This window comes from Sorex fumeus, unplaced genomic scaffold (assembly GCF_029834395.1).
Source record: "Sorex fumeus unplaced genomic scaffold, SorFum_2.1 ptg000047l, whole genome shotgun sequence".
Lineage (NCBI taxonomy): Eukaryota > Metazoa > Chordata > Mammalia > Eulipotyphla > Soricidae > Sorex > Sorex fumeus.
In genome coordinates this window covers 51,925,297-51,950,682 of record NW_026606104.1, presented here as the reverse complement: position 1 = coordinate 51,950,682, position 25,386 = coordinate 51,925,297, and the positions used below count along the sequence as shown (strand labels likewise).

Below are 25,386 nucleotides of genomic sequence, written 5' to 3'. Positions count from 1 at the left end.
TGCTGGGGCAGCCCTGACCCTCTCAGAGGGGCACTGAGATCCCAGAGCTGGTTGGGGAGGGGAGAGGGGGACTCGGGCTTCCAGCAGCACCCAGGTGGGAGAGGCTGGGCCCGTCTGAGGTGTGGGATACTGGGATGTTAGAGAGACAGACTTCGTGGCCCAGGGGTGCATGGCGGCTGCTGATGGTGGCTTCTGGGGGTCATGTGCCGGCACAAGGTGGGGTGGGCTCAGGGGCGGCCAGCCAGGAGCAGCCTGGTCCCAGGCCCTGGCAGGCAGCAGCAGGGGGCCACAGGGATCCAGGCCTTTCACTACCTGCCTGCCCTGCTAGCACGTCCCCCCTCAGCCCTGCAGGCTGCCATTGCCAGGACCCCGCTGTGGCTGAGTGGGAAGGGGTTTCTGTTCCAGTCTGCAGGGTCCTTCCAGGGAGACAGAGACATGCAGATGGGGTTCGCAGAGCCCAGCACGTATAGCACAGATGGCTCCAGGGATGGGGGTGGGGGGTTCCCATCTCGCCCTATTCTCCCAGCAGAGGCTGAGCCAGCCCGGACCTCCCACCTGGACCCATGGAGCCTGCAGGTTTGGTGTGAGCCAAGAGGGAGCTGGGTCCAGTTGAGGCCCCTGCTGGAGGTGCCCCCAACCCAGGACAGCCCCATCCTGTCCTCAGCAATCTGCTGCCAGGCTCCCAGGTGATCCCGGTGCCTGCAAAGACAAGACAAGGTACCTGCCGGCAGGCGTGGAACATGGCTGACCCAGAGGAGGTGGCCACGGCACCTTGTGTTGGTTCAGAGACAGGGTGAGGGTGATTGTCCCTGGATGGAGGTGGCTCGGTGGGGTGCAGGAGGGACTCCCCCCATCCACCCTGGCACCGGCCTGCTCACCAAAGCCACTGCTCGCCCCTGTACCATTCCTGCTGTGCCTTTGCCAATCCGGGGCTTTCATACTTCAGCTCAAGCAACTTCTACTCAGTCTTCAAGGCCCAGCTTCAATATCACCTCCTCCAAGATGCCTTCTGGGATTCTGCCAGGTGATTTCCATCCCCTGAACTGCTGCGTTTATCATAACAAACTCTGGCCTGCCTCCTTAGGGCTAATTATTTCTTTCTATGACTCTTGCCTACAATAGTCTGTGAGCTGGTCAAAGAGGTGAGGGCAGGACTTGGACCCCCTTTTCTATTCTCCACAGTGGAGGTACCAGGGACCGAGTGTGGCACTGAATCCCAGCTCTGAACATTGTCTCAGTTGCCTTGTTCCTCTCTCAGCTCTTAGCATAGCAAAGTTGGCGCCCAAAAGGCAAGAAGCGTGTGGCTTGCTTCACACTGTCCCCCCATAATGGGACAGCTCTTTGCATATAGTAACTGTGCAGTGGGTCCTGTTGAGATAGGGAAGGGGGAAAGGAAGGAAGGAAGGGAGAGACGGAAAGGGGGAGAGAGAGGAAAGGAGGGAGGGAGAAATGTAGGGAGAGAGAGAGATGAAGAGAGGAAGGAAGGAAGGACGGAAGGAAGGAAGGAAGGAAGGAAGGAAGGAAGGAAGGAAGGGAGGGAGGCAGGGAGGCAGGGAGGAAGGGAGGGAGGGAGGGGGAGGGGCAGCTGGCTACTCTGCAGACCTACTCACTCAGCAGATAAGCTTTATTCCCACTGACTCTGCTTTATGCTGCTGCGCTGGGTACTGGACCACTCAGACCTCCAGGGTCCCACTGTCCAGTTGAGTGGGGGGAACCCACATGGAAAGAGGAACTGGATAAACGCCAGGCTAGAGGCTGACCCAGTCCATGTGGAGCACAGGGAGAACTCACCTAGATTCTCAGGTTCTAAACGTAAACCTGGAGGAGGGTGCTACTGTCTCTGAACCTCAGTTTCTTCCTTCCTGACACAGCGAGACTTGGCTGGAGCCTGGTACGGCCTGAAGCAGACCATGTGCACAGGGTCCGAAAGAGGCCTCCAGGGGCTGGCGCAGGCTCTGCATTCAGGAGCTCCCAATTTAATCCTGAGCCCTTCAGCACTCGTGGATGTGGCCTCCCCAGCTCCAGATGACCATGTGCACAGAGCTTTGAGCCTGCGGAGGGACCAGGATCTTTCAAACTTTGTGTCAGCATTGTGTAAACTCACACAAGGGGGGGGGGGGGGGCACGACACACAGCGGCGGTGGCTCTATCTCTCCCACCACCCTCGTTCGGTAGTCTCACCCTTCTCCCACCCTGGAGAGGCCAATGGCGACGGTCAGGCGGAGGAAGGAAACGAGGGCCAGACTGGTTGGTATTAGTAGCAGTTTATTTCATTCCTCTCTCCATCTACACCAGTCTCTCTTGTCTGTCTCTGCTTCTGTCTCTGCTCTCTCTCTCCTTCTGTCTCTGCTCTGTCTCTGCTTCTGTCTCTGCTCCCTCTGCCCAATCTACAGTCTCATTATATCTCTCGCCAAGAGGAATTGGGAAAACAATTACACATAGGAGCGGTCACAATCAATAGGGGTAGAAATCTTAGCCTCAGGGAAGGCCGCTCCTAGGACAGATCCTCTCTCAGCATGAGGACCCACCCTAGAGCAGAATCCCAAGGGTGTGTCTCTCCTCTCCTTGTCAGACAAGCATATAAGAATATATCATATAAACCATTTTGTATGGATACAGTAAGAAATATCTTAAACTTATAGAATTGCTCTCCTAGGGCCATCTCGATCTCAGACTACAGTGCTCAGACCAGATAGTCTTTCCCACCCCTAGCAGGATCCTAGTCTCGTCGTTACTTTTGGATCATGACAGCATTTGTCTATGATCAAACTCTTAACTTATAGTTAAGAATCGTGGCACCTTGGCCTGGCCCATTTCGCTGCCAGGGTAGCTCACCGCTTGCCCTGGGTCCATTCAGTCCCTCATCAGGACCCTGCTTTGGGGGTGTTAGGAACTAAGGGCAACTGAGGCTTAAGTCGAGAAAGCAGATGCCCGGGAGTGAATAATATTCAAAGCCAATCAAATCCTAAGTTACAAAGCATAATGTTAACGGTCTTCCTGTATCTATACAAAAAGGATATTACCTTAAGGTATACTGTTCATAAGGCATAAGGAGAGGAGAAAGGCAATATTTCACTCATACATATAAAATCATAGATTTCTGGGAAACTGATCTTACAAATTAACAAAGTCTGATTAAGGGGAAAGCTGATTAACTGGGTGGGAAGGAGAGCATAGGGAAGACTGTTTACAGATAAACACAATGGAAGTGGAAGTGCTTCAGGAGCACTGTGATGGGTGTAACCAGATTGATGGGTGTAACCAGATAAACCTAAGCTTCTTGTACTCCAACAAGCATGAGGCACAGAGATGGGGTCGCCCAGGGCATGGCTGGGGACTTCTGATGTGGCCCAGCCAAGCCACAGAAAAGGCCCTGTGGGAGATGAGACAGAACGGTAGAAGGGAGAATTTTGCAAGGTGTTAGGTACCAGAACAAAGACTGGTACCTGCTCTCCTCAGCCCTCCCTGGCTCGCCTGTCCATCTCAATGTCCGACTTCAGATCCACTTAAACCTTTTCCACGCGTGACCCCTGTTTGCCCAGGAAATGCAGCATGGGTGAGCACTGCCAGAAACCGCTTGGATTTGTGACATGATTGACTTTGAATTAAATTTTGATTGTGGCGTGCACAGAAACCTTTCACTGTTGCCAGACTTTCTGCAACGCCCCCTTGCCTCCAGGGGTGCTGCTCTCTTGATGAGGTCACGATCCCAGGGTCAGAAGTGAGGTGCTGGTTCATCACAGGCTTGTGTTTGCAGCTGGCAGCCCCTGTCAGGCCAGAGCAAGCATGAATGTGGTGTGGAAGCTGTGCACAGCGGGACAAATCACTGGCTTCTCTGAGCTTCTGTTTCCACCTCTGGGGGAAAATGAGAGGAGCCATTTAGCCCGCCCGAGGCTGGCTGAGCGCATGCATGGGACAGCAAGGCGCAGATGGCTTCAGACAGAGGCTCCTGGGCATTGGGGATTGTCACCATTGTTGCTAGGACCCCTGAACGACTCAGGTCCCCTGCTAACCTATACCAGATGGTTATGCAGGAAATTGTCTTTGCATTTGCTCAAAGTGCACAGTTTAGTGACGGTGTGTTTACAGCTGTATTAAAAAAAAATTCCAAAGCCCTGTTTTCCTCGGCCCAGAGAGTCACTGCAGATTTTTCCCTCATGCTTCGCTCTCACCTGCACTTGTACCTGCAGCCCTTTCTGCTACGAGCCCCAACTTCCTGAGTGTCTGGGACCAGGAGGAATGAGTCTCTCGGACTGGGCAAGAAATGGTCAGTTTCCAGATGGATGCTCCCGTCAGGGGACCTTCCCACAGCTATGCTCTTTTGGGTTCCCTGTCTGCCACCCAGGGCCATTATGACTCTGGTTAAAGCTGCCGTCCCTGTGGCCTACTTCCTGGAAGTCCGCGGTTTCACCATTTCATGCTCAGTGTAGATGCACATTTCGCGAGCATCCGTCATGCATCAGTGAGCAGCCTGTGTGGATCGCCTGTTGGGTGCCGGAGGGAGTGTTTTCTGGTGGCAGCAGAGGCAGATGATAGAGACTGGGGTCATTTCAGCCTGAGCTGAGAACTCTGGGAAATACACAAGCTATCACCGGGTAGAGGGGTCTAGGGCTAACAATTGGTCTGGGGTCAGCCCACCGTCTGCCCAGGGGGATCCCGGCTGGCTGCTGGCTGGAGAAGGGCTGAGAGCAGCATGTCCTCATCAGCAGGCCACATTGCTGGGGGACAAGGTCGCTGGGGATTTCTTGCAGCCACCGAGAGCTTGCGGAGAGGCCAGCAGCCTCATTGGCTAAGGACCACGATTAAGTCAGAATCTCTTATTTCGGTGCAATACCTTGGGAGAGAGGCACGAAGCATCCACTGATGAACTGGCTCCCTGGGATCGTCCCTCCCTGCTGTGCCTCCACCCCAGCGAGCGATGATATGTGTGCTCACGCCTGCACTGATGCACAGGCACCCGCTCCTGCATGCATAATGCTTTCACATGTGTACACCTGTGTGCACATACATGTTCGTTACTTGTGCATGGATGTGTACGTACCTACATGTGCACATTTGTACATGTGCTCATGCATGTGTGGCTGTATACTCACTGTGCATATATCCACATATACATGTGTGCAACCCACATGTGCACACATCCACATTATACACACATGCACACATGTGCACACACATACACTCGCACATACGGAGGGCCTCCAGGAGTAATCACGCCACTAACCTGTGTTAGGACCCCCGGAGACTGGTGTCCTGGAGCCATCCAGGAAGAAACAGAACCTGGCCCACGGCTCCCTGTGTTGAGTGGGTGTCAGGCAGTGCTGCTGTGCTTCCATCCTCCTTCGTTGGCCTTGTGTGTGTCTGGGGACCGGAAGTGGGCTTGGGGACTGGGATGGGGCAGACCGAGACGCGGAGACTCTAGCCCTGTACTTTAGACAGCTCAGACCTTAGAAGGGAAAGGAAACTTTTGCTACAATCTCTGTAACCCAGCGATTCCCCAACGCGCTGCCAGTGAGCTGCTCTGTCAGAGGAGGTTTCCACGGCCGTCAAGTGCGTTTGAGAAACGTGGCTGATGCCAGCCCCCCTCTTGGAGGCTGCACGTGAGGGAAATAAATGCCCAGAAAAGTTCTGCAGCAGAGAAGCCTGCTTGGCTTGGAGTCACTCCTGTTCCCAGACTTGCAGAGATGAGGGCCTTTGTAGAAACTAGTCCTGGTGTCGCTGAGAAAGCAGCAACACGGTTCCTTCCAGCCCACCGCAGACGCCCAGGGCAGCAGAGTGGATAGGTCAGGACAGGATGGAAGAGCCAGTGGGGCTGGAGACAGGAATCCTGGTCCTAGTTGAGGAACCCAAGTCCTGCTATTCCAGGGTCTGGGGACCACAGGGTTGTTTGTGGGGCTGCCTGGTGAGCAGCAACACCAAGGGGAGGCTGACTGTGCGTCTGACTCTCAAGGGTCAGAGCAAATCCTGAACTCAGAACCCAGAGGAGTCCAGGTGTGAGCCGGAAGTGGGCCTGGGAAGCAACTGACATTGATTTCTTTAGTAAAGAGGGGCCCCGTGGGGCTGGAGTGACAGTGCAGGAGGCCAACCCGGGTTCCCTCCCTGGCTTCCCATATGGTCCCCCTGAGCACTGCCAGGAGTAATTCCTGAGCTCAGAGTCAGGAGTAATCCCTGAGCATTGCCGAGGGAGACCAGAAACAAAACAAAACAAACAAAAAAGGAGGGGGCCCTGCAAGGTGGGTGGGCAGAGGGTGGGTGGAAACCAGAAGGGATCCCGGCCAGAGCTGAGCTGAGCTGCTCTTCCGGCATGGGGCAGCCTGCCCTTGAGAACACCCACCCAGCTCTCACCCAGTATCCAGGCAGGGAGGGGCGCACCATGTGCTTAGCTCTTCCTGTCGAGTGAAAACAACATGTGCTTTGCTCACCCCTCGCCCCCCGCAACTCATCACTCACCCCCAACTGCCGTATTGTCAGAGAGAAGAAACAAAACAACATCTAGAAGTGGAAGTTGATTCTATAATTAGTGCCGTTTCTTCACTGTTCATTCAGGATCTCCAGAGATCAATTAGCTTGCTTTTAAGCTAAAAGGCATCTGAATAAGTATTTAACCTGCATAGCAATTGATATTTAAAGCAGATGAAGATAGGAGTAATAATGCAGAACAGACTAACTCCTTCCTCCGCTAACTTCCGGAGGTTTGCTCCCCTGGCCCTTGGCCCCCGGCCGCCCCAAATGCAGGCCAACCAAGATCCAGTATGGGTGAGTAGTCTGCCACTGCGGGGCTGCTGGAGGCAGGACTGGCTTACTGGGGCTGGCACCTCTGGGAGGCCCGAGAGGCAGCGGCTAGCTGAGGGGTCAAACTACAACCAGGGCCACTTGGCTCCTGTCTCTAGCGCCCCCTAGCCGTATGTCCGGGCACAGCCCCCGCCTGGGAGCAAGGGGGTAGAGTTGAGTGGAGGGAGTGTCAGCTGGTGGCTCCTCCTGGGGTGGGGGTGGGGCTTCCTCTTCTGCTAACAGTAGGTCATTGCTGGACAGGATGGACGAGAGACACAAAACCACAGCACCCAGGGAGTCTTCCACCCGACAGCTTCGTTCGTGCATGACGGGCTGGCACATACGTAAATGTTTTTTTGCTTTGTCAAAGTGTCAAAGTCCAGAACTGGGATTAGCTTTTTAAATTTTGTTTTGACATTATTTTCTTTATTTTTGTGTCATACCTGTACTTAGGGGCCATTCCTGCCAGTAACGGGGGACCATGCAGTGCCGGGGATTGAGTCCAGGGCTCCCACATGCAAAGCCTGTATTCTGAAACAAGAATTAGCATGTGTGTGTGTGTGTGTGTGTGTGTGTGTGTGTGTGTGTGTGAAGGGTTGGCACCAGACTCAGATTCAGCTGTACTTAGGGTTTCCTCCTGTCTCTGTGCTCAGGAATCACTCCTGGTGGGGCTTGGGGGTTCACAGGCGGTGCTAGGGATCAAGCAAGAGTTGGTTGTGTACAAGTGTCTTAATTCCTGTATTATTTCGTCAACCCCCAGTATTAGCATTTTTAAGCAGACAGCATGTGTGTTTGTATGTGTGCGTGTGCACGCAAGCATGTAAACTTGTAAATGTGTTACATGCTCTTGTGCATTTATTTAACAAGCTCGTCTCAGCTGTGCTGGACCAGGAAAGGGTTGCTGGGACCACTTTCCTAGGGTGAAATTGGTGTATCTGGGGCTGAGACCAGGGAGCCTGGGAGCAGACAGGGAGGCAGCCCCGTGTAGAGTGGATGGCGTCTTGGATGGGGTTTGTGAGGGGTGAAGACTCTGGGATTGTCCACCTATCCCCTGCCTTCTGGCATAGGCCACTCCTTAGCATCACGCCCTGGCTCCAGTAGCCTGTCCCAGGTACTGGACAAGGTGGCACTTTTGCCTGAGAATACCCAAGATGCTGGTGGCAGGACCCTGGCCACAACAGCGACTTTTAGGACAGGTATAGGAGAGCGGGAAGCTAGGTTTGGAAGGAGGCAGCAGGAAGGACAAAAAGAGGCAGAGGAGGACACTCCTGGGCACAGGCAGAGGCAGGGAGGGTGGCCCAGGCCTCATGAGTTGGGGCTGCCCTGCCTGAAAATGCTCAGGCTGGACCAGGAGGGGCCTCAGCTGTGCAGCTCCCAGGCTGGCTTCTGCATTGGGCATGGGGTACACAGGAGGCCGGCTGGCCCAGTGGTGCCATCTAGGAAGCAGAATGGGCCACCAGGCTGGGGGCGGCCCCCCTGGTGCGGGTTCTGGCTCTGTGTTCCCGGTGCCTCTGGCAAGGGCGCGTGTGGTTCCCTGGGCCCTGCTGCAGTGGCCCCTTCCCAGCAGCCCAGGCTTCTGCCGCTCTGCCGGTGACAGCCCATCGGTCATTAGGGTCTCGGGGCAGCTCGGCAGCCTCGGGCCGTCCTCCCACACGGTCGATCCTGCAATATTTGACTTGCGTGTCCCTGAGTTGTACAGACAAAGCTCTGCGTATCACCAGATCAATTAAAGCAACTGCCACCAGGCCGTGGGACTCAATCAGAAGCCCTTCCCAGGGGTGCCCCCGAGCAGGGCACGTGCTCTCCTTAGCACTGCTCTCCTCTGGGTGCCCCCCACTCAGCGAAAGACTCCAGCTTCCCACTCACCGCGTAATAATAACTTCTCCTTCCCCGGGCTCACGATGTGCCCAAGATGATTCAGGCCACTTAAGCCTTAAAATAGCCCCAGGGTGCAAGCACTATTAATATCCCTGTCTGCAAACAGTGAACATGAGGCAGGGAAAGGACTTGCCCAAGGTCACACACAAGAAGGTGGTGGGGTGTACCAGGCTGGAGCCCCATGCTCACCTGGCTTTCCAGCCCCATCCTGACTCAGGGGGTGTTTGGTGTATACTCTCCCAGTCCCCCAGCCCCCTCCTCATCTCATCTCCTTATTGACTCAAAAGTACAATTTCTGTGGCTCTCTTACCCGCCCTAGCACAAGCCCCCAGTCCACCCCACCCACCCAAGGTCCATCTCCCCCACCAACCACCATACTCCTTCCAAGGCCCTACCCTGGGCACAGCACATGCTGCCTCCTCCAGGAAGATGGCCTTGGTAATGGCCCCTCTCCAATTCCTCGTGGCTTTCTAGACTCTTCTTATCATGGGGGGAATGTTCACTCTCACAGAGATTTCCCTTTGTCCCACAGCTCACATCTCCTCTTCTAAGCATGTCTAATCTCTCTTTTAAAAAAAAATGTATTGAATCACCGTGAGATAGTTACAAGCTTTCATGTTTGGGTTACAATCACACAATGATCAAACACCCATCCCTCCACCAGTGCACATTTCCCACCACCAATATCCCTGGTATGCCCTCCTTTCCCACCCTCCTGCCTCCATGGCAGACAACATTCTCCATACTCTCTCTCTACTTTTTGGGCATTATGGTTTGCAATACAGACACTGAGAGGTTATCATGTTTGGTCCTTTATTTACTTTCTGCACACATCTCCCATCCCGACCGGTTCCTCAAGCCATCATTTTCTTAGTGATCCCTTCTCTATTCCAGCTGCCTTCTTCCCTTTGCTCATGAGGCAGACTTCCAGATATGGAGCAGTCTTCCTGTCCCGTGTATCTACTGTCCTTAGGTGTGAGCCTCATGTTATGTTGTTTTATACTCCACAAATGAGTGCAGTCCTTCTGTGTCTGTACTTCTCTTTCTGACTCATTTCACTTAGCATGATACTCTCCATGTCTGTTCATTTATAAGCAAATTTCATGACTTCATCTCTCCTAACAGCTGCATAGTATTCCATTGTGTAGATGGACCAAAGTTTCTTTAACCAGTCATCTGTTCTAGGGCACTTGGGTTGTTTCCAGATTTTGGCTATTGTGAACAGTGCTGCAATGAACATACAGGTACAGATGTCATTTCTACTGTGCTTTTTTGAATCCTTGGGATATATTCCAAGAAGTGGTATTGCGGGGGTCATATGGAAGCTTAATTTCTAGTTTTTGAAGGACTGTCCATATTGTTTTCCAGAAAGGCTGGACTAGTGGGCATTCCCACCGACAGTGAAAGAGTGTCCCTTTTTCCCCATATCCATGCCAGCACTGGTTACTTTTGTTCTTTTGAATGTGTGCCAGTCTCTGTGGTGTGAGATGATATCTCATTGTTTTGATTTGCATCTCCCTGATGGCTAGCAATGTGGAGCATTTTTTCATGTGCCTTTTGGCCATTTGTATTTCTTTTTTTGAGGAAACTTCTGTTCATTTCTTCTCCCCATTTTTTGATGGGGTTGGAAGTTTTTTCTTACACAATTCTACTAGTGTCTTGTATATCATGGATATTAATCCCCTATCAGATGGGTATTGGGTAAATATTCTTTCCCATTCTGTGGGCTCCTTCTGTATTTTTGTCACTGTTTCTTTTGAAGTGCGGAAGCTTCTTAGTTTGATGTAGTCCCATTTGTTTATGTTTGCTTCCACTTGCATGGTCAGTGCTGTTTCATCCTTAAAGATGCCTTTAGTTTCAATGTCGTGGAGAGTTCTGCCTACATTTTCCTCTATGTATGTATGCATGTACCTTATGTATGCATGTCTGATATTGAAGTCTTTAATCCACTTTGATCTGACTTTTGCGCCTGGCATTAGACAGAGGTCAGAGTTCATTTTTTTGCAGATAGCTATCCAGTTTTCACAGCACCATTTGTTGAAGAGGTTTTCCTTGTTCCACTTCACATTTCTTGCTCCTTTGTCAAAGATTAAGTGGTCATATATTTGGGGGGTTGTGATAGAATATTCAACTCTGTCCCATTGGTCTGCAGGTCTGTTTCTAGCCCAGTACCATGCTGTCTTAATTACTACTGCTTTGTGGTGCAGTTTGAAGTTGCGGGGGGGGGGGGGGGCGGTGATGCCACCCATCTTCTTTTTCCCAAGGATTGCTTTAGCTATTCGTGGAGGGGGGGTATTGTTACATATAAATTTCAGGAGTGTTTTGTCTATTTCTTTGAAAAATGTCATGAGTATTCTGATAGGGACTGCGTTAAATTTGTATAGTACTTTGGGCAGTATTGCCATTTTGATAATGTTAATCCTCCCTATCCATGAGCAGGGGATGTGTCTCCATTTCCTCTTTCATTTCTTGAAGTAGTGTTTTGTAATTGTCCTTGTGTAGATCCTTCACCTCTTTGGTTCAGATGATTCCAAGGTACTTGATTTCCTGAGGTACTATTGTGAACGGGATTGGTTTTTTAATGTCTTTCTTCTCTTTCATCATGTCTAATCTCTCTTATGCATCCAGCGTCCAGTATGGTACCTCATTCATAGGGGCAGCCAGTGACCCCGGGAGCAGATGAATGAGCAGAGGAACAGAGGGATGATGGGAAAGCTGTCAAATCAGAGGGACCCACGCATGCTTTTTGTCTCCTCCCCTCCCATCCCAGAACCTCAGTAAGCGCATCCTGGACCTTTCCCACTCGCATGACTCACCTCTGTAAACTGTATTCTCTGCCCAACAGAGAACCCAACTGACTCACACTCTAGGCAATGTCTGCTCAGACTAGGGCACCGAGAGGCCCAGGAAACAGGCCTCACGGCAGCGCCAGGACACCCACAGCGGGAAGTAGCCCTGGAACTCCCAGCACACAGGCTGCTCAGAGCTGCGCCAGCTCACCCAAAACCAGCTCAGGCTGGCATGGGGAGATGAGGGACCCCTGATCAGAGCAGAGAGAGAGGCGGCCCCCAAAGAGGCCGTCAGACACCAACCTCACAGGGTCGCGGTGAATATTGGAAACTTCAGAGAAAGAACAAAGCAGGCGGGAAGTGTGAGCAGACTCAGTCCCTGGGTCCAGAACATGAGTCTGGGCCCATGCTGGGGAGTCGAGTCCCCAGGGACTCAGCACCTTTAGCTGCTTTAGGACCTGTGTGAGCCCACCAGCTGTCTGCTCTGGGCCAGCTGTTGCCAAGACCAAGGGGGGGGCAGAGAAGGTGGAGCATCACAGCTGACTTCAGAACAGCCCCTGTCTGCCCTATGGCAGCTACCTTGGGGGTCCCTTGGGTCAACTTCCCTTGTGGGGTGCAGGGTGCAGCGCTGGGTAGCAGGACTGACAGCCCCACATAGGCGTCCTGAGTGGTCACCAGTAGGCCCAGAAACCTCAGCACATGTCCAGTCACGTATGGAAAATAGATGATCTTACAACAATGAGAATTCATGGAATGGGAGAAATTACTTACCCAAACACTCATCTGAAAATGGGTTAATATCCAAGTTATAGAAAGCAAGTTATAATATCCAAGTTATAGAAAGGGCTGGAGCGATAGCACAACGCAAGTTATAATATCCAAGTTATAGAAAGGGCTGGAGCGATAGCACAACGGGTAGGGCGTTCGCCTTACACGCGGCCAACATGGCCGACCCGAGTTCGATTCCTCCGCCCCTCTCGGAGAGCCCGGCTAGCTACCGAGAGTATTCGATATGCCAGACACAGTAACAACAAAAGTCTCCAATGGAGACGTTACTGGGCCCGCTCGAGCAAATCGACGGTCAACAGGTGGGCCTTTACCTTTACCTTACCTTTATAGAAAGCATTGGTAGAACTTTACAAAAAAATCATCCAAAAATATGGGGGAAATAAATGAACAGAAACTTCCTCAAAGACAAAATATACTTGATCAAAACATCACTAATCATCAGGGATATGCAGATTAAAACAACAATGAAGTGTCACCTCACACTACAGAGACTTGGCACACACCAAAAAGAACAAGAACAACCAGTGCTGGCATGGATGCGACGAGAAAGGAATGCTCATTCACTGCTGATGGGAATGTCCGCTAATATAACCTTTCTGGCAAATAATATGCACATTCCCAAGAAATCTTGAAACTGAGCTTCCATTTGAGCCAGCAGTTCCACTTTCTTGAAATATACCCCAAGGGCCCAAAAACAAAATGGAGAAAGGACATTTGCACCCTAGGCTCCTGGCTGCACCATCCATAATAGTCAAAATCCGGAAACAATCCAAGTGTCCAAGAATAGATGACTGGATAAAGAAACTCTGGCACATATACACATTGGGATATTACTAAGCTATAAGAAAATATTATGCCAGGAAATTTACATGGGACCTGCTTCCTGCTAAGTGAAGTGAGTCAGAGGGAGAGAGACCCACACAGAAGGATCTCTCAAGGAGGGATATGAAGAAACATGATGGTTGAATCGCTAATACCCAAAAGCAATAGGAACAAAGAACATGAGAACTGGCATTCAATAGAAAACATGCCACCTAGGGACTGGAGTGATAGCACAGTGGGTAGGGCATTTGCCTTGCATGCAGCCAACCTGGGTTTGATTTCCAGCATCCCATATGGTCCCCTAAGCACCACCAGGAGTAACTCCTGAGTGCAGAGCCAGGAGTAAATCCTGTGCATCGCCGGGTGTGACCCAAAAAGCAGAAAGAAAGAAAGAAAGAAAGAAAGAAAGAAAGAAAGAAAGAAAGAAAGAAAGAAAGAAAGAAAACATGTCACCTGACAGGGTTGGGGGATAGGACAGGGAGGGGAGGGAAGTGTTCAGTCAGGAGGAGGAGGAGTGCTGAAAGGTGGTAAAGGGTAAGATATGAAACCCCATCAGCAACAGGACTGTAAACCACAGTGCAGAAACCTGTAGAAAGAAAAGGAAAAGCACCTCTTGTAGAAGCAGACTGGTGGTGGGAGGCAGACTGGGGTCAGAGGGCCCTTAGTGCAGGGAAGTAGATGCTGGTGAAGGAGTTGGTGTCCAAACTATGTGTGAAACCCAGTCATGAATAGTTTTGTAATTTCGAGGTGATTCCATTTAAAAAAGGGGGGTCATTTATTTACTTTGAAAACACCCCCTTGGACTCTGACAAGAGAAATTCAGTGCCTGAGCAGGGTGAAGGATAGGCGGTTGGGGGGTGGCATAAGGACCGTGGTGGGGTACTTTGATGGTGGTGGAGGTGTGGTCATGTTGTACACCAGAGCATGGACATGAGCACCACCGTAAAACAGGCTCCCTGAAGAACAAGAGAATCTTTCGAACCTGGCAGCGATATGCAGGATTGTCAGAATCTCCCTTGAAACACGGATCGTGGCAGAATTGGTTGTGGTGGGTCCAGCTCTTTGGACGCTCCATCCCCCCACCCCCTACCTCCCCACCCCGCTGACCTGCCCTCCCTGCAAAGGTTAGATCCAAGCAGAGACTTTCATGCCATGCTTGGGGGAGCCCCGAGGCTCCAGAACTTTCTCAGCAACTGTGGAACTAAGTCTCCAAAGAGCCCAGATGAAGCTGACTTTGCCACACATGCTAGTGAACATGCTCGGGGGGGGGGAGGTGAGGAGTTCTGAGTCAGCATCCACGGTTTTCTGGGGGGTAAAGACTCCCTGTGGCCCATTGCAAGCTGCCAACAGTTTAATAACCAGCTTTCAGAATTTCTGGAGATGTAGGCATGGGCTCTAGTAAACTGGATTAGGCTCCCAAAGTGAATTTCTCACATATATTTTTTTTCTTGTACTTGCAGGTTTTGAGGGTCACACCCAGTGGTAGCACTTGGGGGCTGGGTCATTCTTTTCGGTCCCCAGGAGGCTAAATCCATTTTCCAGCATGCTAAGCTTGCATTTTTCCCCCTTGAACTATTCACATAGTAGGGTTTTTTCTGGGAGGTGGGGGTGGACGATGGAGGGAGTTTGGTTCACACTCAGCAGTGCTCAAGGCCTCGGTGCTCACGGGTCACTCCTGGCAGTGCTCTGAGGACCATGTGTGGTGCCGAGGACCAGGACTGGTCACGTGCGAGACGAGTGCCTTACCCTATGCATGATCTGTGCCCCCTCCCCCGTAGCAGTTTTAACAAGAGCCTTATCTTCCCTGCACCTCAACTTTCTCTTATGTAAAATGAGCCCATCGTAGTTCTTATAACACTGAGCCATAGAGGTTCCTGCGAGCCTTCAGCCCATCCCTGTCTCAATTCATGTGCCTCTCTTGGTAGTGGGGGTGGTTTCATCCACTGGGCCTCCACTCAAGATTTTGTTTGGAGAAGATGTTCCAGCTGCATCTGCGCTCCACCCCTGCTCACATCATTTGAGACTCATCATGTGTGCTGTGCCAGCATACACATAAACACACACACACACACACACACACACACACACACACAAGTGCGTGCACCCTCGCATTTTCTCAGCAGCCTTGGTGTCTGTGCTCCATTTTATTAAAGTAGAAAGCAGTGACAATTATTTTCATAATGAACTGGCTCTTCAAATTAATGCCAATTACACTATGCAATCATGATTAAGATTATGCATTAATCAACGGTGCCAACCTACTTATTAGCCTCTTTAAATAACGATCATGAGGAATGTATGGGAAGGGAGAGAATGGAGACGAGCCAGTTGCATGGGGGAGCTGCCTCCAAGGCGGGTGGGTGCTCTCTCTAGAAGCCAGGACCCAAAGCAGCTTTCCTTCCAAGGGGTGGGGCTTGGAGCAGAAGCAGCATTTCTGGGGCTTCCTAGCAACAGGCAAAGGCAGACGCAATAGTTCCCGAGGGGCAGGTTAAGGTCCCTAAATGGTTGATCAGTGGGTTTCCGTGCTCCTTGCTCAGTCTCCAAAAGCAATGAGATACGTTGTGGAAGGAAATGGACACTGGTGAAGGGATTGCAATGGAAACACTGTGCCTGAAACTCAATCATGAATAACTCATGGTTACTTTATAATTCATGGTGCTTCAATTAAATATAGAATAAAAATTAAATAAATAAATCACACATCCATACTGAAGATAATTTGTAAAATTCAAGAAAATTCCAAGAGCAAAGTAAAGCATAAATGACTACCCATAAACCCCTTTGTTAGCAGCAATCCCTGGTAACAAATTGGTGTGAATCCTTCCAGCTTTCTTTTCTAAGAATGTAATAAATACGAGGGTCCAGAGAGAAAGCACAGTGAATTGCCCACTTGCCTTGCACATGGCCCACCTGGCTTCAATCCTTGGCATCTCATTGGGTCTCCTGAGGTTGCCAGTAGTGATTCCTAAGCTCAAAGCCTGGAGTAAGCCTTGAGCACTGCCGGATGTGGTCTAAACCCCCCATGACACCACACCCCGCAAGAAGAAGAAAGGAAGAAAGAAAATATGAGCTTCTGTTCGTGATCTAGATGTCCAGTGGTAATATTCATTTGTTGCAGGTATTGGGGGGTTAGAAGATGAGCCTCTTCTCTGAGGTTATTTTTTTTCCAGAGGCTTTTTGGAACCTTATTTCCGTATGACCCTAGCTCTCTTTCAGTGCAGACGACTGGAGGGAAACAGCACGAAGCTTGAGCAATCCATTATCTTTTTACTTTCTAGAAAGAACTTGTGTTAACATTGTGGTGTATGCCCTTCCGGTATGTCCTTTTTGATTTTAATTGAAATTACATTAAATTTATAAATTAATTTGAGGAGAGCTGACATCTTTACAATACCGAGTCTTCCTTTCCAGGAGAAAGTTACGACTCTCCATTATTTCAAGTCTGCTTTTATGTCCCCCAGTAAAGTTTTGTCGTTTTCGAATGTCGGAATTACATATTTACTGTTGCGTATTTCACGTTTTCCTTGTTGCTTTTGTAAATAGGATCTCCTCTTTTACCTCTTTAATTCCTCCCTGTTTGTTGCCGGTATGCTGGAGTGGATTAGTTTCTCTGTGGTTGCATGCCACGGGTTTTCTCCTAGCAATCTTTGATTTCCTCAGCTTTTGTCTGATTCTTGAGTTTCAGAAAACAAGAGCATGGGAAAGAGTGCATCTCTTTTCTGAGTGTTCTCTCCTGTTGTTATTTTTATCTTCCTTAGACTGTGACTTTCAAGAAAATCCTTTTTTTAAATCTGTGTTTTATTCTACAAGTTTTATAAATTTAGATTTTATTTTTTATGTTAAGACTGCTTTATTTTATTTTTTAAATTGAATCACCATGAGATACAAGGTTGCTCATGACTGGGTTTCAGTCACACACTGTTCAACACCCATCCCTTCACCAGTGACATTTCCCACCACCAATGTCCCCAGTTTCCCTCCTGCTACCCTCTCCATCTGCCCCCATCCCATCCAGCCTGCCTCTATGACAGACACTTTCCATCTCTCCATCTCTCTGTCTCTGTCTGTCTGTCTGTTTCTCTCTCTCTCTCATGTGCGCACATTCTCTCTCTTTCTCTCTCTCTCTCTCTCTCTCTCTCTCTCTCTCTCTCTCTCTCTCTCTCTCTCCTTTGCATTATGGTTTGCAATATAGGTGCTGAGAGATTGTCATATATATTCTTCATCTACTTTTAGCACTCAATTTTTCAAGAATATTCTATTATGGAGAATATCTCTCTCCCATACTCTGGATGAGTGGTGTCAAGAACCCTTGTGCATATACCATGCTGGTCCCAGCAACCAGAAACCCCAGCAACCATCCCTCCTGCCCTCCAACAACCCCTCCACACCCACCTCCTGGATCATTTTAGAGTAAAGCCTGGACCTGGTTCTTGCCATCCTATGCCTTGACTGCTAATGCCTGCGAGACGCTCTGCCAGCTGGGTGGATCTTAATATTTTGAGTTCTCTCCTTCTTTTGGACATTAAATTGTTTCTATTTTTCTCAATATTGTGTCAAGAAAATCCTTATACATAAATGTGTTTCTGTATCTGTTTTGTTTTTCTGAATTTATATTCCTCAGAATGGAATTGCTGGGTCATATGGTATTTTGATCATTTATTTTCCTTTAAACACACACACAGAGTCACATGATGGCTTTCTGATGAGAAGGAGAACACATGTCTCTGCAAAAGTTTTTGAAAACACAGTAAAACAGCAAGAAGGAAATGGAAGTCTCCCACAACTCTACTGCTAGGGAACCCCTCACCATTTGAGGGTGCTTTCTAGCCTGTTTGTAGGCCTGTGCTTACTGGTCATGTGTATGCATCACTCATGTGTATGCATACACACACACATACACAGGTTACATATTGTTAACATGCTGAAGTGGCTGGGGAGGGGGCACATAATTTATTTGTTCACTTTTTAAAAACATTTGCAGCTTCTTAAGTTTCCACAATGGTGGAAGTGGGTAAAACATGATATATTTGGACAAAGCAATGACCTCTAACAACCACAAGATGCTGATCCTGTTTTTGACATGGATTAGCTGCTATTCAGCCCAAGTGCATAGCAAGCCAAGTGAAAAGATAGAGACAGAGGCCACAAAGTGCGGTTCTGTTCCTACAAATTGTCCAGAAGAGACGGGCTCAGAGATTGTGCAGGGATAAGCAGGTGGGCAGCTTGGTGGGGGCTGATTAGCTGATTGGTCTCACAGGGAACGGGAGTGCTTCTTAGGGTGATGGAAGCAATTCTAAAACCAGATCCAAGTGACGGTCACATAACTCTCATATGGCTTTTAAAATCCCCAAACACTGAAAGCAAGGTGGACTTTGTGAAATTTTTTAACTAAAGATAATACCTCAGTGACATTAATTTTTAGAAAGAAACCAAAGTTTGGAAAATTAGAAAAACACACACAAAAAACAGAAAAATAAATTGACCCCATTGGACTTGAGTTACTGTTGCTCTGAAAGGTCCCCTTCGATTCTAGCACAGTGACCAAGCTTCCTGCTCCTTTTCTTCTCTTGTTCCTCTTCTGACCTGGGGTCACATTCTAGCCTCTGCTTCATAATCTTCATTTTAACTTAAAATATCTGCCAGAAGCATTTCCCAAACATTGGGTGCCAGCCGTGATGTGGAAATGCTTAGCAGAAGCCATTTATTTGCCATTTCTCAAGCGCTGGGCATCTCTTCCCCTCCCCATGGGTTATCTAAACGGCTGCTGTTGCTGCTCAGACCAGTTCCTGGAAGCTGAACTGTTGAGTCAGAGATGTGAGAATTTGCAGGAGGGGGCTCTTCTAGGCAGGGCCCTGGGTGCCCAGGGGGTCATACCCCACAATACTTGCTGGACAGTGTGGGCTATGTGTGACAGCTTGAAGATACGGTGCTTCTCATGGTGTTGGACCAACAGGGTCACCCAGGGGTGCTTAGGGCCATGCAAAGTCTGGAATACAACCTGAGTCAAGCTCAGATAAGCCCCTAACCCATGTGCTTCTCCCTGACCCTAAGATGCAAGTCTTTTAAGGACATTTCTTCTTTTGGTATTTTGTTTGTTTTGAGTTTATTTGTTTGGGGCCACACTTAGCAATGCTCATGGATTATTCTTGGCTTTGTACTCAGTAATCACTCCTGGTGGTGCTCATATGGGATGCCAAGGATTGAACAAACCCCGGTCAATCATATGCAAGGCAAGCACCTTACCCACTGTACTATCTCTCCAGCTCCTTAATGGCATTTAAACTGCCTTTTTTTTTTTTTGGTGTTTCTTTGGGGGTCCACACCTGGCAGTTGTCAGGACATCTCGCTCTATTCTCAGGGATCACTCCTGATTGTGCTCAGGGAACTACATGGGATGCTGGGGAATGGATTGAACCCAGGTGAGCTGTGTGCTTGGCAAGTGAACTACCCACTGAATCCTGTCTCCAGTCCCTTTGATTTACTTCTAATGGGTATGAGGGAGACAAATGTGCAGTTCCCACTCCTACCGACAGCGAGGCAGGCGTCTGTTTCCAAACACTCTCCCCCAGTCTGCTCTCTTTTATGTTTAAAAATGGGATCAGTGGCGGGGATGGGGAGTGCCGAATTATTGGCTTAAGTCCAGTTTTTTTTTGATGATAGGAGATGCACACTTCTTAAAATATCAGTAGCTCCTTTGTATGAATATTCTTTCTGCTTTTGTGAAACATACATTTGCACAGTTTTCTACAGGAGTATTTTGGTCTTTTTTGTTGACTTGTAAATGCTTTTCATAGAACAAGAATATCAACTTATGCATTGCACTGTACGTTATGAATGCTGTTCCCAAATTTACCAGGCATTTTATTTGTTGTGTTTTTGAGGGAGATGAGTCTTATGTTATTTCTGTGGAATTATCAATCATTCGCCTATGGTTTCTGACTATCAGAAAGCTCAGAGGCTGTCACCTCAGTGCTGTATTAATACTCACCTACATTTTATTTGGGGCACTTCAATGGTATTCTCTTTCATGTTCTACTCTTACCTTGATACTGAATCACTAATCCATTTGCAACTTATTTTGATGTATGGCTTGAGATTGGAATCCCACTTAGACTTCTCCAAAATAATTGAATAATTATCTCAGTGCAATTAATGAATAATTCACTTTTTACCTGCTGATTGGAAAGAGCTACTTTTATCAAGTCCTAAATACTTGTGTCTACTTGACTCTCTGCAAGCTTTTCTTTCGCTCCATGGATGTTTTCCAATGCAGTGATTTTCATTATTTGGACTTTATGCTGTATCTGAAATTTTTCAGCACAAGTCCTTTCTCTTTTTAGGCTGTTTTCTCCTGTTTAGTCTTCTAGGTGCATTTTAGAGTCGTTTTGTCAAGTGAAAGTAAAAAAGCTTTTATGGTTCTGACTGGAATCGCATTTAACAGATAGATTAATTTGGAGAAAACTGACACCTTCACCTTTGATTCTTGTACCTATTTATTTGTCTGCTTTTGTCTCTCCTCTAAGGTGTCTTGTCACTTTGGGGGTGGGGGGTGGGATGCCACATCAGTGGTGCTCAGGGACTTTTCCTGGTTAGGCACTCAGGATTAACTTTTTTTAAAAATTTTTTTTGCTTTTTGGGTCACACCAAACAATGCACAGGGGTTACTCCTGGCTCATGCACTCAGGAATTACTCCTGGCAGTGCTCAGGGGGACCATATGGGATGCTGGGAATCGAACCCAGGTTGGCCGCGTGCAAGGCAAACACCCTATCTGCTGTACTATCGCTCCAGCTCCTCAGGGGTAACTCTTGGCCATGCTCTGGGAACATGTAATGCCAGGGATCAAACCTGGGTGTCCTGCATGCAGGAGCTCCAGCCTGGTGAACTGTTATCCTGGTCTTCTCTTGTCATTTTGACACCAGAGTTTTCATATACTGGCTATTGATTTATTATTCATCTTTGTATATTTTTGTTGCTAGTAGAGAGAAAATATTTCCCATTAAGTTTTCTTACTGATTATTTATTGCTGATATAAAGAAGCATTTTTTAAAAATTAAATCACAGTGAGATAAACAGTTACAAAGTTATCCATGATTGGTTTTCAGTCATACAATGTTCCAACAACTCTCCCGTCACCAATGTACATTTCCCACCACCAATGTCCCAAATTTCCCTCTTTCTACCCCTCACCCCCAGTCTGCCTTTAGGGAAGACAGTTTTCCTCTCTCTCTCTCTCTCTCTCTCTCTCTCTCTCTCTCCTTTTGGTCATTATGGTTTGTGGTACAGGTACCGTAAGGTTATCATGTATATTCCTTTACCTACTTTTAGCACTCAATTCTTGTCCAGAATGATCATTTCTAACAATTATTGTCATAGTGGTCCCTCATAAAGAAGCATTATTAACTTGTGATAACTGGTGACTTAACTTGACTCTTGATTAGTTCTTAGTAGTTTTATTTTTCATTTTCACTTTTTGTGGTACCAGGGATAGAACTGAGTCCTTATATATTTGAGTCAAGTTGTCTACTGCTGAGCTGTGAGTTCACAAAATGTGTGAGTTCACAAAATGTGTGAGTTCACAAAATGTGTGGGTACTGTATAATGCATGCAGTAGGTGATTGAGAGCTGCCTCCCGTCCTCCCCAGGCCTCCCCAGCAGAGAGACAGAGAGATGGAGGAGGACCACAGTCTGATGGTAAAAATGGCCCATTTAATGCAGAGCTGCAAGTTTACTTATAGAACAACTGAGGGGGTTGAGGTATAGGACCTAGGTGTGCTTGATCATTTACAGAGATAAAACATTTGGCAGAGTCAATTCTCTTGGAGAGATTAACTCAAGGAGACACTCTGTTTCCCAGGGACATCTACATTGCTTTTGTCTTTCCTTCTAGTTGTGTATGTCAAACAATTAAGTTTATTTCTTGTCAGTACTTGCATTTGTTTGGATAAACACAGTAAGAGACAAAGATCCCAAAACTTAGTTCTCTGGGCTCTGAGAGCAATCAAGGTTTTTACCATAAATCCCAGACTAAGTCCTCGGGCCAGTTCAGCTTGTCTTTCCCCACGGGGGTCCTGTCTCTTAAGTCAAAACAGCTTGCATCAAAACCATGCATTTATGCTTTCTAGACTGTTCCATTTTGATGCCAGGGTAGCTTTGCCACTTGCCCTAGGTCCATCCCAGTCCTGCAGCAGGACCTCCCTTTTGGTTCCTACTATAGCAAAACTATAGCAACTGAAGCCTGAGTCAAGTAATTGTGACCAATGCCCAGGAGTAGATCTATTTCAGAGTCAATCAACTCCCAAATATTAGGAGCATAGCATTAACGGTTTTTCTGTGTTTAACCAAAGAACATTGCTCTGTAGTAAAATCTAAAAAAGCTACCGGGGAAATAGAAAAAGCAAGTACAAATACACAGCAGTTCAAATACAAAGCATTACAAATACAAAGTACAGAATTACCAGGGAGTTTTGGCTTATAATTAATGAAGACTGACTTGGGAACTGTGACGATGAGGGTTAAAACACAAAGAAAAGGTTAAAGATAAGCTTTAACTAAATTAGAAATGCTAGCAAGAGCGTGGTAAGCTTCTCTGGGAGGTGGAAAAGAGGCAACTCACTGATGAAGCCTATAACACTTAGGGTTAATATCCAACACTGAGCTGTATCCCCTAACCCCTCTTACATTAGTTTTAATGTTTAAGGATTTATTTTAAGAGGTTTTAGGGAATTATTTTTATCATGTACAAATCAGTTTTTTCTTTCCAAGAAACATGCCTCTAAATTATTTTTTTCTTATTTCATTGACGGCTGGTGTGATGTGAATTCTTACCCTACTCTTTTTCCCCCTTTAATGAGAATACTTCTGGTGTTTCAACATTAATGTGATATTAAAGGCCAATTTGTGCTAAAGATGCTTCAAGGAAGTGTCTTTTCTGGGGCTAGTTTAATAAATATTCTTAACAGCAGTAGCTATTGGATTTTATCAAATGCTTTCTTACATTTTCTGAGTGGATCATGTGATTTTTTTCCCCTTTTGAGTGGGATGATATTCATAGATTTTTTTTATATTGAACCACTCTTACATACCTGAAATACAACTGAGCTTGGTCATGCTGTATTATCCTTGTAATATTCTGATGGGTTCTAATTGTTAGCACTCTATCATGAATTTTTTATAGCAATATTAGTAAGTTGGTCATTTTATTGACTGTCAGTACTCCAGAAATTTGCTAGCTGAGTAAAATGAAGGCAAAAGACTCTCTGTTTCTTATGCTCTGCATAATTTATATGGGAATTGTTTAAGATATTGTTGACGACCCGGGAGAAGAGCCACTGTTCCCCATAAAGCCCCCGAGTGTGGCGCCTCCGTGCATGTCCAACTTCTTCCCCCGACACACCACTGTCCCATCTCCTGCAGGAGGAATCTTCGAGTACACAGATGGCCCCAATGCCCAGGTCATGAACGCAGAGGAACATGCCTTCCGGTTTTCTGCCAACATCATCAACAGGAACAGAACTCTGCTGCCCAACACAACTCTCACCTACGACATCCAGAGGATTCACTTCCACGACAGCTTTGAGGCCACCAAGAAGGGTGAGTGTGCTTGGGGCACATCAGACCCTTCCTGGGCCCTGGGAGGGGGTGGGAGGCCACGTTTGCTCTTCAAGGTCCTGAAAAGGGCCAACCTCCTAGGGGAACACGGACCTTGGGTCTTTCATACCTGGTTGATAAACTGCCTCTGTGTCAGTTCGGCCACGTCATCTTCCAGGAACAGCGGGTTTCCATTAGAAATTCCTAGGCCACTAACAGAGACTGTGAGGCAATGATGGGTGATGTGAGGATATGGGTGATGGGTGGGGCTGGTTGTGGAGAGGGGGGCATTGCTGAGGCGGGGCTGAAGAGGTAGCAGGAAGGAGTCAACCCAGATCTTTAATACCTCTGAACATAGCTTATGTTTTTAAATTTGTTTTTCCCTCCTTTAATTAACATCCTATGCAGAATATCAGCACTTTTGAAACACATCACAGGGCTTTTGTGTGGGTTCAATAGGCAGCACTCACTTGCCATCAGAACACTTCCTAAAAACAAAGAAGCTTTCTCAGTGGCTGCATTTTAACCCCGGAGGCTCTAGGTGACACCTAAAAGCTGACATTGGCCTCAGCATTCAATGTATTTGTATATTTATTTTGTCTGCACAATAACAAAGAAACATACCATTTGCTAAAATAAGGTGCCATGTGTTCAATTAAACAGTTTTCCCCCACACCTGAATTCTGAAAGTAACGGAAATAATTACTATATTATTTATGGTGCGGGCATTGAATCACTCCTGTCCATCACTCCTTGGAGCAAACTCGCAGTTCTGTGCTCCTGGTGGTGCTCAGGGACCAGAAAATGAACCTCGGCCTCCCTCGTGCAAAGCCTGCACTCAGCCCTTTGAGTGATCCCCTCGGCCCCAAAAGTAACATTTTGAAAAAGTTGGCCTGCACCCCTCTTCATGAGTGACACATTCATGGTCCCTCCAACGAGTGCACAGAAGGAAAGGAAGTCTGTTCCAAGAGCCACGCACACACAGAGCAAAGGGATGTGTCAATCCCCGAGTGAACAAGCCGTTTGCAAGGGGGCATATGGCACATTTGGGTGACAAGTGTGCTTTTTTGTTACTGTTTTAAGACAGATAGTTCATATATATGAATTCATATATACATCATTTTTATTGAACTTTAAACTTTCAGAGATGCCTGAAGTTTCATGGGACTCCATTTAAAAATTCTAGGCCTAAAGACGCTCGTTCCCAGGAAGGACTTTTAAGCTGTCTTCACCTCTTGCTTTTCTTCTTTAAGGCGCTTGTCACAATTTGCAGTTAAATAATTGTATGGGTTGAATGTCTTTTCCCTGCTCCTGAGCACTAGTGAAAAAGAAATTGCTTCATCGCTGCCATGACCTTGGTCACATGACACTTTAGAGACTGGCATATGGAAAGTGCTCAGTGGGGTGATGTGTAAATGAGTCAAATAATGAAGTGTGAGAATGGGGCAGGGAGGTGGCTGGACATAGCTGCCCAGAAGGGGCCCGCGATGGCCCTTCTCATCTATCTCCAGTAGTGAATCAAGGGCTCCCAGGTGCAGACCAGCCACAGTGCTGCCTGCTGCTGTTGCTTTTCAAAACCCCATCTAAGTCCAGAGAGTCTGGGAGTCTGAAGGTCTACATTTGCTCACTGCCAACTCTGCTGATGAAGTACCTGCGCTTCAGTCTTCTCATCCACAAAATGGGCTTGACTCTGCTAGAGGCCTGTGTGAGGGACCCTCTTGGACTTTGTTCCTGTCACACTTACCACC

The 25,386-nt window shown here is 47.9% G+C and overlaps 1 protein-coding gene across 1 annotated transcript in view; it reads left to right on the top strand.

Annotated features, from left to right (window-relative positions):
- The window catches only part of GRIK3 (glutamate ionotropic receptor kainate type subunit 3), a 197,182-nt gene that overhangs the window by 97,945 nt on the left and 73,851 nt on the right, over positions 1 to 25,386 (top strand). The window contains exon 2 of the mRNA XM_056123057.1: positions 23,465 to 23,641. Coding sequence (XP_055979032.1) covers positions 23,465 to 23,641 — 177 coding nt within the window. The remainder of the gene's footprint in view (positions 1 to 23,464; positions 23,642 to 25,386) is intronic.